Source organism: Anolis carolinensis, chromosome 1 (genome assembly GCF_035594765.1).
Source record: "Anolis carolinensis isolate JA03-04 chromosome 1, rAnoCar3.1.pri, whole genome shotgun sequence".
Lineage (NCBI taxonomy): Eukaryota > Metazoa > Chordata > Lepidosauria > Squamata > Dactyloidae > Anolis > Anolis carolinensis.
In genome coordinates, this window is record NC_085841.1 from 22,198,559 (window position 1) to 22,211,527 (window position 12,969).

The following is a 12,969-nucleotide window of genomic DNA, read 5'->3' on the forward strand; positions in this document are numbered from 1 at the left end:
CAAGGACTTCTCAGTGATTGCCCCTTGGCTATAGAACTCCCTCCCTGGTGACATTACATCAGCCCCCTCTCCTCCTGTCCTTCAGAGAGATGGTAAAGACCTGGCTGTGGGACCAAGCCTTTGGGGCAGGGCAATGAGGCAGTAATAGGAAACTACTTCGCTGACCGGAGCAGCATGGTGTCCTGAGTTGGTTTAAACAGCTGATTTTAAAGTAGATATAACAGATTCTGCCAACCTAGCAGTTCGAAAACATGCAAATGTGAGATCAATAGGTACCGCTCCGGTGGGAAGGTAACGGCGTTCCATGCAGTCATGCCAGCCACATGACCTTTGAGATGTCTGTGGACAATGCCGGCTCTTCGGCTTAGATATGGAGATGAGCACCAACCCCCAGAGTTGGACACAACTGGACTTAACGTCAGGGGAAACCTTTACCTTTAACAGATTTTAATGTTTAATTATTTAAATGTTTAATGTTTATTGTTTGGGTATATTTATAATTATTTTATATCCCACTGGTGGCACAGTGTGTTAAAAGTATTGAGCTGCTGAACTTGCGGACCAAAAGGTCACAGGTTCGAATCCAAGGAGCAGAGTGAGCCCCCGCTGTTAGCCCCAGCTTCTGCCAACACAGCAGTTAGAATATAAATGTTTAATAAATAAATAAATAGTAGTATCAACATGATTACTATTTTAATTCAGCATGGAACAGACCTTTAAAACAGACAGTCAATGCTGCTAAAGTGACAGAGCAGAACCCATTTTCTAGGATCCAAGGAAGATAGTTAAGCAGAAGAGGATTGCCGTCAGAATGATCCCTGCCATAAATGGAAAGAATAGGAGGAGCCATGGTGCTTAAGACCTGGAGAGACCTGGAGGAAAGAAATAAGCTTTAATGAGTCTGTTTTTAAAAAATTGCAAATTAATTGAGCTGCAAGCCTTTTATCAACTCTTTTGCTCTTTGGCTTGCATACATCGCCAGCCAAATTGACCTGCAGCTGAATTCTTTCCCAGTCTCTAAACTACAACAATTAAATTTTGACTACAGCCCTAAATTTGGCGGCTAATGTACAATATAATTACGTTATCACGTATCTCTGCTGCTGGGAGGCAGACGAAATGCTGGGCTTCTGTGCATAGAAGCCTAGAGTTTGGGAGGTAACCCCAAGGGCCATCCCATCCACCCCCATTCTGCCATAAAGTAAGACACCATCTAATCCCTCCAGACAGATGGCCACCTAGCCTCATTGACCTGAGCAGGTTCATGGAGAAATAGGGTTATGGAATAATAGAATCCCAGGGTTGAAAAGGGACCCCTAAGGGCCATCTAGTCCAATCACGTTCTGCCAGGAAGGACACCTGGCCAATAATATACTTATGGATATACTTATAAAATTGATAATAATGTAATACAATATTATACTAATAATAATATAATAGAATAATATTAATTATATATTACATATTAAATGTAATATTACTAATAATATTACCATATAATGATATAGTACAATATAGTAATTTAATGCTTATATTGTGCTATGCTAATAATATATTGTATGTACATTTGATTTGTAAGCTGCTCTGAGTCCCTTATAAATAAATAAATAATATTAATAATGTTAATTATTATTATTGTTACTCAGCTGTGTGGAAGCAACCACAGCAGGCATGGGCCAACTTCGGCCTTCCAGGTGCTTTGGACTTCAACTCCCACAATTCCTAAACACCTGGAGGGCCCAAATGTGCCCATGCGTGGGCCACAGGCTCCTGATCCTCTTCTCTGCCCGCAATGTGAGCGCTCTTCCCCTTTAAGAAGCAGCGCCTTCGGCTGACGTCACCACGAAGGCCTTTTTGGAATGTATGCAAATAGACCCCCTCGCGGCCTTCTCTGCTCCGGCCAACCGGAAGCCGAGCGGTCTCCTTTCCCCAGCCAATGGCGGCGGGGGCGCTGTGACGTAGCGGAGGGGCGGCGGCCAATGGCGGCCGAGCGGCTCCTCGCGCCATATAAGGAGCGCCCTCGCCATAAAAGGAGATCTGAGCTCGCTTTATATGGGCTTGTGAGGGGAGGGAGGGGAAGGGGCAGGAAGGAAGAAGGGCGGGCGGGGAGGGAGGGGAAGGGAGGAAGGAAGGAAGGGGGCCGGGCGAGAGGGAGAGCGCGAGAGAGCCATGGCAGCGCCGGCCTCGTAGGAGGGACACGATGTTGCCCAGCAAGGCCATGGCCTTGCCGCGGCCGCCCTCCTCCCCGTCGACGCCCAGCCGGCTCCGCGGCCCCGGCAACGGGACCGGGCCGCGCTTCGACCGCGACGTCGTGCTTGGAGGAGGAGGAGGAGGCGGAGGAGGAGGCAGCGGCAGCGAGGGCGACTCCGACTCCGGCGAGGACGAGGAGCCGCTGAGCGACCGCCGCGGGGTGAAGCGGGCCTTGGCCTTGGCGGAGGCGGAGCTGGGCGCGGCGGGACAAGCGGCGGCCGGGCAAGAAGCGCCGGGCTCGGCCGCCTCCGTGGCTGGAACCCCCGGAGGAGGAGGAGGAGGGTACAGCGGAGGCACGGCCAGCGGAGCCAAGCCCGGCAAGAAGACCCGCGGCCGCGTCAAGATCAAGATGGAATTCATCGACAACAAGCTGCGCCGCTACACCACCTTCAGCAAGAGAAAGACCGGCATCATGAAGAAGGTGAGCCGCCCCGAGCCCTAGCGCCCCCCCGCGCAGGAAGCAGCCAGACCCTGAAGCTGAAAGGCTATTCCATGCTAAGGAAGGTGAAAGCCCTTCCGAATGGTGGCCACTCTGTTTAAACAGGCTGGAAGCAGCCAGACCTTGAAGCTAAAAGGCTATTCCATGCTAAAGAAGGTTGCCGTGAAGGCACCATCAAAGCCCTCCTGGCCATTTCATTTAGACAGACCAGACCTTGAAGCTGAAAGGCTATTCTGTGCTGATAAAGATTTCTATAAAGGCACCATCAGAGCCCTCCCAGCAGGTGGCCACTCTGTTTAAACAGGCAGGAAGCAACCAGTCCTTGAAGCTGAAAGGCTATTCTAGGCTAATTAAGGTGCCCAGGAAGGCACCCTCAAAGCCCTCCCGGCAGGTGGCCACTCTGATTAAACAGGCAGGAAGCAGCCAGACCTTGAAGCTGAAAGGCTATTCAGTACTAATCAAGGAGTCCAACTGAAACTTTACATTTGCCTCAAACAGACAGGAGTTTTTTCTCCCACCCTGATATATTAACTGCACTTGACTAGTTTTCTCGCAGACCTCACAACCTCTGAGGATGCCTGCCATAGATGTAGGTGAAACATCAGGAGACAATCCTTCTGGAACATGGCCATACAGCCCGAAAAACTCACAACAACCCTTCTGTTTAAACAACCCGGGAGAAGGAGAGTTTATAAAGTCAAAGTTGGAAGGGACACCCAGGAGTCATCCATTCCAGCCCCTATCATAGGAACCCCTAGAATCATAGAGTTGGATACCTAAGGTCCATCTCCGCTCAGGAAGACACCATCAAAACCTTCTCAACATATGGCTAGCCAGCCAGCCTCTATTCAAACAACTCCATAGAAAGAGTTTATATAATCGTAGAGTTAGAAGGGACACCCAAGGGCCATTTAGTCCAAGTCTTTTCAGGAAGGCACCATCAAAGCCCTCCCTACCGATGGCTACTGTGTTCAAACAGGCAGTAAGCAGCCAGACCTTGAACTGAAAGGCCATTCCATGCTAAGGAGACTTTATAAAATTGTAGAGTTGGAAGGGACACCCAAGGGTCAACCCCATTCAGGAAGACACCATCAAAACCTCCCGACAGATGGCTGTCCAGCCTTTATTTAAACATCTCCACGGAAGGAGACTCCACCACACTCATCAAATTATAGACTTGGAAGGGTCCCGCAAGGACCATCTATTCCAACCCCCACCATTGGAATCCCTAGAATCATAGAGTTGGAAGAGATACCCAAGGACCAACTTCATTTAGGAAGACACCATCAAAACTCTCCTGACAGATGGCCATCTAGCCCCTCTTTAAAAAACTGTAAAGCAGTGGTTCTCAACCTGTGGGTCCCCAGATGTTTTGCCCTTCAACTCCCAGAAATCTTAATAGCTGGTAAACTGACTGGGATTTCTGGGAGTTGTAGGCCAAACACCTGAGAACCCACAGGTTGAGAACCACAGGGCCTAAAGACAGGAGACACCGTAAACTCATAGAATCATGGAGTTGGAAAAGAATACAAGGGCCATCCAGTCCAACATTGTTCTGCCACTTAGAAATACATAACCAATCCCTCCTGACAGATGGCCATCAAGTCTTCTAAAAAACTTCTAAAGGAGACTTCATTAAATCACAGAATCCTAGACTTGGAAAGATACCCCAAAGGCCATCCAGTCCAACCCTCATTATAGCAATACACAATTAAAACAGTCCTGACAGATTCCCATTAGCTCCCTAGCTAGCATAGCCAACCAGGGGGTTATGATAGTTGTAATCAAACAATATTTAAAGAGCCGAGGCAGGATGGCCATCTGTCAGGCGTGCTTTGATTGTGTCCTGCCTGGCAGAATGAGGTTGGACCGGATGGTCCCTGTGGCCTCATCCAACTCTAGCATTGTATAATATTTGACACTGCTCAGATCTAACCAAGACATAAAATCGGGTATAAAATAATACCTAGGAGCTCTGATTTAGTTAGAACCCATAGAGCTGGAAGAAATCTCCAAAGCTTATCCAGTCCAACCCCATTCTGCCATGCAGCAATAACAATAATAATAACTACTTGATTTTTATCCTGCCCTATCTCCCCAGAGTACTCATAATCAAAGCACTTTTGACAGGTGGCCATCCAGCCTCTGCTGATTAAAACCCTCCAAGAAGGAAATTCCGTCATGCTGGGCAAAAAGGGTTTGGAAAGGAGGATAAGGAGGGAATAAAATGGGCATGGATGGGTGCTACAAGCCTTTCACAGGGTAAAAAGTGACTTTTTTATTTTACTGTGGTTCCCAAATGGTGATGCTCCACAGTTGTTAAAAACTGTCTTTTTGTTTTGCTATTGTCTCCAAATGATAGTGTTCCCCACCTGGTTAAAAAATGAAAATTTATTTTAGTGTACTTCCCGAATGGTGACATCTCCAGTTCGTAAAAAGTGACGTTTTATTTTACTCTAGGAGTTGTAGTGCCCAAAAAGCCCCAAAACTTTTCCTAACAATGCCCACTTTCTGCTAAGCAGTAAGTATGATAACTGGGAGCCCCCACCCCCAGTGGCGCAGTGTGTTAAACTGTTGAGCTGCTGAACTTGCTGACCGAAAGTTTGGCGATTCGAATCCGGGGAGCGGAGTGAGCTCCCAACCGAGTAGTTTGAAAACATGCAAAATGTGAATAGATCAGTAGGTACCGCTCCGGTGAGAGGGTAACTGCACCTCATGTAGTTACGTCAGACACATGGCCTTGCAGGTGTCTACGGACAACACCGGCTCTTTAGCTTAGAAATGGAGATGAGCACCAACCCCCAGAGTAGGATACAACTGGACTTAATGTCAGGGGAAAACCTTTACCTTTACTATGATAACTTGGACATCAATACTAAGATTGTCTATTCTCTGAATTTAGTCCCCAAAGGGATAGCATGTGAATTGGAAGTGACCACAAGGGCCATCCAATTCACTGCCATGCAGGAACACACAATTAAAACATTCTTGGCAGATGGTCATCCAGTCTCTGCTTAAATCCTCCTCTATATTCCAAGTCAGCTCTTACCCTCAGGAGGATTTTCCTAATGTTTTGGTGGAATCTCTTTTCCTGCCATTTGAATCCCTTTCTCAATGTCCTAGAATCGCTTTGGCTTTTTTAGCTGCGGCATCATACTATTATATGCATCCTTTAACAGATTGCCAAAGTTATTACAATCTGAGTTTTTTAAAGGCTGTAGAGTTCAGTGGGACTTCCTTGGACTCTTAGTAGAATCTAGCCAACAAATTGACAGCTTTAATAATGATCTTTCAAAAACTAACTCAGAGAAGGAAATGGTGTAGGTGCAATCCTAGCCAGCGTAATGGTAATCCAATAAAGTCTAGAGAGCAATGCAATTCCAAGCCCCTTTCAGATGCTGGCCAGATTTAGGTTGATTTGTCTACATTGACATGACTGGTGTTTCAGTCTTATTCTTGTTTCCATTAAAGTAAGTCCCATTGGGTGGCCTGCTGATAGTGAAGCACAAAAGCTTCAGAAATATGATCATCATGTTTACATATTTGAAAGAATGTCCTATTGGAGAAGGAGCCAGCTTGTTTTCCGTGTTTTCAAAGGCTTTCATGGCCGGAATCACTGGGTTGCTGTGAGTTTTCTGGGCTGTATGGCTATGTTCCATAAGCAGCTTGTTTTCTGCTGCTTCAGAGATTGTGACATGGAGCAATGGACTCAAACTATAGGATATGACATTCCAAAAAAACTTTAGGAAGGAATTATGACAACAAAAACTGTTCAGCCATTGAATATGCTGCCTCAAAGTGTCTCCTCCTCTGGAGTTTTTTATACAGAGGCTGGATGGCCATCTGTCGTGGGTGCTTTGATGGTGTCCCCTGAGAACTGGCTGGACTGGATGATCCTTCTGGTCTCTTCCAATCCTAATGTTGAGTCCTACAACAGGCAGAATGTTTATTTCAGCATTGTCCAATAACTGTATTTGTCAAGTGGTAGCAGAAGCAAAGTTGTGCATGTAGAGCCATTGCACAGTGGAGGTGGACCGAGTGTGCGTATATATGCGCCTGCCATTGTACATTGCACAGCAGGACCCATCCCTGAACATGTGTTGCGTATTGTTTTTATTCTCAATTGGAGGTACGTAGGGCTAGCCAGGTATTTATGGCATGGCAATCTAGGAACACAACTGTGGTGTGCTCACTCCTAAATAAAAATGCATTTAATAACAGTCTTCAATAGTGATGAAAAGAACTCAGTTAGTACAATTAATCAGGGAAAGTTAAATGCACAAATATAAAGCGAGCCATACCTTGCTTGAAAGCAGTATATGTGAAAAAGGATCCAAGGGTCTTATTAGTCCACAAAGTTGCATAAGACAGCAGTGTGATACAGTGGCCAAAAAGCCTGGTTCAGTTCTGGGCTGCATGAAAAGGAAGTCTAAGTACACTTACTTTTGTATATTTTTAGAGATGTTTGTGTAGGCTTGCTTTTAAGCATTAATAAACACATTAGCTGGCATTCTTTTAAAAACACTTTTCTGGTTTTATACTGATACCACAAGATCTGGTACAAACAACTGCAGTGAAGAAGCCATGTTACCTTAAGACAGCGAGGAGAGGCTTTATATCACCTTTAAGGAATGACATTTTTGTGCTGGCATCTAATGTAGTTTATTGGCCCTTAAGTGATCCTTTTTTTGTTGAGTTACGGCAACACAATCCAGTATTTCCAGCTTCTCTGGGATTAGACTGCAGCGTTTGCGATGCTTCTACCATGACTCATTTTATCATTTTATCATATCAGTTAATAAGACACTTGCCTCCTTTCTGAAAGGATAACATTTTTTAAAAATAGCCAAAAGGAAAACATTACTGTCACACCGAGTGTTCTAGCGTAACTTGCTATATGTGACAAGTTGCAGTGTCCAGCAGTGAGTGCAAAATGAGTTCTCTTTTTTTCCTCCATGTCATTGGAAACAGCTGAAAAATATGATTACGGTACTTGACATGTTGACATCTGCTGCCATGGGATTAAATGAGCAAACATTAAACTTTCCCAAACCCGTTTCCTTACAGATATATCAGACTGCAGGTCACAGCATCCACAATCAGAATGGCCACAAGATGGGCAAGGATAGTGGATGCTGTAGTCCATCATGCTTGGAGGACATGAGACTGGTCTTTACTATTTAAATGTTCAGACATTTCATCAGACTGTTTCTGTATTGTTCCCACAGAAAATGATACAGAGGAATGGGAATAATCTTAAAATCTTAGAACGACTGTGTTTTTTATTTTATTTTCTGTACCATTATAGGTTGAGTATTCCTTATGTGAAATGCTTGGTACCAGAAATGTTTTGGTTTTTGGAATACTTCTATTTTCATATACATGCATATCTTGGAGATGGGAGACAATTTTAAAGACAATATTCATTCATGCAACATATACCTTATATACATAACCTATAGATAATTCTATACAATATTTTTTGCTAATTTTGTGTATGAAACAAAGTTTGTGCACATTGACGCATCAAAAATGTCAAGGTGTCGCTTTCTCAACCTGTCATGTGGACTATTTTGGAGTATTTTGAAATTCCTTAGAAGAGATTCTCAACTTGGATTAGCACATTAAAATGAACTGACACTGTTCTGAGTCCCCTCGGGGGGAGAGGGCGGAATATAAATAAAGTTATTATTATTATTAATGTTGAGTGCAAGAGCTTGTCCAAGCCAGTAATCACCAATGAAGCATCAATTGGGGTTGTTCATTCCATTCCACAGTAAACTTTGACCACCCCGAATACTTAACAGCATCTTGATAAATGAAAGAGAACACTGGATCAGATTGATTTCTGTATTCCTTTTGTTGAAGAAAGCTGATGTGGACCAGTCTAGCACTTATATTTGCACACCTGCTGCCTCATTTATTTGCACACGTGAGGGCAACGGCCTTGATAATTCCAGTTCCAAAATGAATCATAGGATCATAAAGTTGGAAGAGACCTCGTGGGCCACCCGGTCCAACCCCCTGCCAAGAAGCAGAAAAATCGCATTCAAAGCACCCCTGACAGATGGCCATCTAGCCTCTGTTTAAAAGCCTCCAAAGAAGGAGCCTCCACCGTACTCCGGAGCAAAGAACAGCTCTCACAGTTAGGAAGTTCTTCGTAATGTTCAGTTGGAATCCCCTTTCCTGTTGATTGAAACCGTTGTTCCGTGTTCTACTCTCCAGCAGACAACAAGTGTCAGACCAGATAAAATGCTTTGGAGGTGATGTGGAGATCATTTTGCTAGAAGCAAGAGTGTATAGATTTGGTTATTAACTGTTGTCATTTCAAGTTTGATGACCCAATTGTGAGACATCTAGGACCCAATCTACACCGACCATTTAATGCAGTTTGAAGCTAGTTTCAAACACTGAATCTCAAACAAAAAAACTCTCCCAAAAGTGCATGAAAAAGCCCTTGATGCACATTAGTTCTCTGTAGTAAAGGTAAAGGTTTCCCCCTGACATTAAGTCTAGTCGTGTCCGACTCTGGGGGTTGGTGCTTCTTTCCATTTCTAAGCTGAAGAGCAGGCATTGTCCGTAGATGCCTCCAAGGTCATGTGTCCGACATGACTGCATGGAGCGCAGTTACCTTCCTGCTTGAGCAGTACCTATTGATTTACTCACATTTGCATATTTTCTAACTGCTTGGTTGGCAGAAGCTGGGACAGACGGAGGGAGCTCACCCCGCTCCCTGGATTTGAACTGCTTACCTTTCGGTCAGCACGTTCAACAGCTCAGCGGTTTAATCCGCTGCATCACCGGGATCTCCTAGAGCTCTGTAGTTTGTGCAGTAATCATCCCCTGGGCTGCAAACTGGTTCCAGGATTTTCTGTTATCACCTGCACAGCAAAACGACTTTCTTCAATGTCGGTTTGAAGCTGCATTAAGTGATCAGTTTAGATGAGCCTTTTGCCACCTCCCCAGTTCTTTGTCTGCTTATACACAACTTTGGTCGCTCTTGGTGTTGGGATGCTATGATGTGTCATTTCCTTTTTGGTTGGAGCATGTCTGCTCTTTCTCAGAGCCATTGGAAGAGGTTTCAACAATTGCATGGGGTTTCTGAATATCCTTCAGAAATGTGGTCAGTGACTCATGCAATTATTGCACGTCTTCCAGTTGATTCTAACTTACGTTGATATGGCTTTCTTGGCAAGTTTTATCCTAAGGAGTTTTGCTAATTGCCTTCCTATGAAGCTGTATGATTTTCCTTGTGTTGAGTTTCCATGGAAGAACAGTGATTTGCATGCTTATCTCTTAAAGAGTCCTGGTTCAATACTCAAGCTACCCAACCACATTGGCTCATCTACTAGTTTCCTTTAATTTCCTTATAGTAAGGATAGCTTGTCAAAAAGCAATGATGCCAGCCAGTTACCCACTGAGGTAGACATCAGATGTGATCATATTTACAGTGGCATCACTAGTGTTAGTGTCATCCCAATGAACTCCTAAAATGCCAGAAAATTTGACAAAATCAACGATTATAGAATAACTAGCAGCAATGAAAATAATAGCATGCCGAACCCATGAGATTAAAATGTCAATGTAGCTGGGTAATAGTGACAACACTGGCAGGATCAAATGGGCACTGTAAGGATCGGAAAATAAATTTGTGTAAGAGTTGTAGTCTTGTAAGTATATTGATGCAGTACAGTACATATAAGTCGGTCTTAAGAAAAAGTATTTATGTGGTTATGACTAATTACAGGCATGTTTCAATAGAAAAAAATAACAAATGTATGCTAAAAGACTGCACAAAAATTTTATGGACAGTTATCACCCCCTATGATAGTGCTATTCAGTGTACAGTAGAGTCTCACTTATCCAACATTCGCTTATCCAACGTTCTGGATTATCTAACGCATTTTTGTAGTCAATGTTTTCAATAAATTGTGATATTTTGGTGCTAAATTCATAAATACAGTAATTACTACATAGCATTATTTCGTACTGAACTACTTTTTCTGTCAAATTTGTTGTATAACATGATGTTTTGGTGCTTAATTTGTAAAATCATAACCTAATTTGATGTTTAATAGGTTTTTCCTAAATCCCTCCTTATTATCCAACATATTTGCTTATCCAACATTCTGCCGGCCCGTTTATGTTGGATAAGTGAGACTCTACTGTACTTGGCACTTCCCTGGTGCCCTCCCTAGCAACACTGTGGCACATTTATTGTTGTCTTCCGTTTTCTATGCAACAATTGTGAAGTTTGCTCCCCGTCTTTTGGCTATCTTTAACCTTGACAATGCATGCAAGATAGTAATAAAATAGTATCGCAGGACAGCTGTGTCTTCACCCATGTTATTGCACCCGCACAGAGGGTGCGTAACACTTGATAGAGCTAAAGATCACATTTATTAGCCACTGGATTCTGATAAAGGAAAGAGGCCAGTTGTTTGAAATACAGTAGAGTCTCACTTATCCAACATAAACGGGCCGGCAGAATGTTGGATAAGCGAATATGTTGGATAATAAGGAGGCATTAAGGAAAAGCCTATTAAACATCAAATTAGGTTATGATTTTACAAATGAAGCACCAAAACATCATGTTAGACAACAAATTTGGCAGAAAAAGTAGTTCAATACGCAGTAATGCTACATAGTAACTACTGTATTTATGAATTTAGCACCAAAATATCACGATATATTGAAAATATTGACTCCAAAAATGCGTTGGATAATCCAGAACGTTGGATAAGCGAGTGTTGGATAAGTGAGACTCTACTGTTGTGATGACTCATGGGCCTTGTAGTCCTGCTCATGACATTGTAATGCCTGATGAAGAAGAAAACTTGGGTTTTTTACCTTCCCAGTCAGAACTGGAATCTTCTCAGCCAGATCTTTCCCAGGCAGATCTGGGAACCTTGCACCTGCAAGAAAGTTGTGTCCCAGAAGTATGTCAAACAAACCCTGAGCCTACATCTCCCGTGTTCTCTCGCCATGAGTTTTGTAAACAACAGAGGGGTTTGGAAGCAGCTTCGCGCAGGAGTGCTAGAATAGCAGCTAAGAATGTAGCCAATTAAGCCTGCTTTTCGTGAGAATCTTTAAGGAGTCAAACATCTGGTCTCAGAGTTTAGCTTTCGTTTCTGGTTCCCAGAGAACTGCTTCGGCGGGAAAGTTAGACTCTATATAGGTGTTTTACCCGCGAAGTAACTTCGCGGAGTCAATTCGTCAGCCTCCGGAGCGAGTTGTGTCTGGACAGCGCGCTCCGTTTCAAGCCTCGTTCCTGCTCAAGCCTTGTCCTGGTTTCCAGCCTTCGCTCCTGTTTCCCAGCCTTTGTTTACCTACGGACCTTGCCTTGTTTCCCAGGACTAAACCTTGCCTTGTTTCACGGATTTTACCAAGTTATTCCACGGACCTTGTTCTTGTTCCTCGTTACCTTGTTCCACGATTCAAGCCTTGTTTCAAGTATCAAGTTATTTCCTAGCCTTGCTCAAGTTCATGGACTAAAGGACCTTGTCATCTCCCCTCACTTTGCCTGGCAAAGTGAGTGTTTCGGTTATTGGATTACAACTTTGGACCTTAATATTTCATATTGGACATTGCTTTTTTGGACTAATTTTGACCTTTCCTGAAAGGTCTGCTTCTGGACTAACTTTTACATCTGCTTTTATTAACTTTATATATTTCCTTAATAAAGATATTAGATAGAATCTGGCCTCTGCGTATGGTTATTGGTGCTCTGTTGCCTGGGTCGTGACAACTGTACAATCAAGTGAAAGAAAGCAGATGAATTTAATATAGTATTAACGAATGTATTTCGGTTCCCAGATATCAATATTGTCACTGATCTGTATGAAGTCCAATTTTGGACAACAGCCTGCATTAAGTGTTTTAACCTAGTTCCTGCTTTCAGTTCTCCTGTAGTGGCAGAAAAAACAATAAAGTAAAATAAAAATTAAACTCTGAAGGAACACAAGACAGAAAGCACCCCACTTAAATAACCCTACAACAATTTTTAAGTCACAAAAACAGCCTTCCTCAGCCTGCTGGATTCCAGATGGGGTGAACTGCAACCCCCATCATCCCTAGTTAGCATGGCCATTCACATCTTTAAGTGACTGTTTAAAACAGTTATTTGTTGCTCTTCCATAGGCTGCTAGTATTGCTAGATATCCACAAATAGTGACTGGCAATTTCCAAAACCTGCTCTGTAACCAAGACTTCAAGTACTCACTGCTGGCGGATTGTTGAAATGATCGTTCATTGGTGGCTTCAGTGCAGGATGGATGGAG

The 12,969-nt window shown here is 43.6% G+C and overlaps 1 protein-coding gene across 4 annotated transcripts in view; it reads left to right on the plus strand.

The window, feature by feature from the left end:
* Positions 1-2,119: 2,119 nt before the first annotated feature.
* srf (serum response factor) overlaps positions 2,120-12,969 on the plus strand; it is a 92,599-nt gene continuing 81,749 nt past the window's right edge. For all 4 annotated transcript variants that reach the window (XM_016991762.2, XM_016991764.2, XM_016991763.2 and 1 more), the window contains exon 1: positions 2,120-2,671. In XM_016991762.2, the coding sequence (XP_016847251.2) occupies positions 2,201-2,671 (471 nt within the window). In that variant the 5' untranslated portion in view covers positions 2,120-2,200. The remainder of the gene's footprint in view (positions 2,672-12,969) is intronic.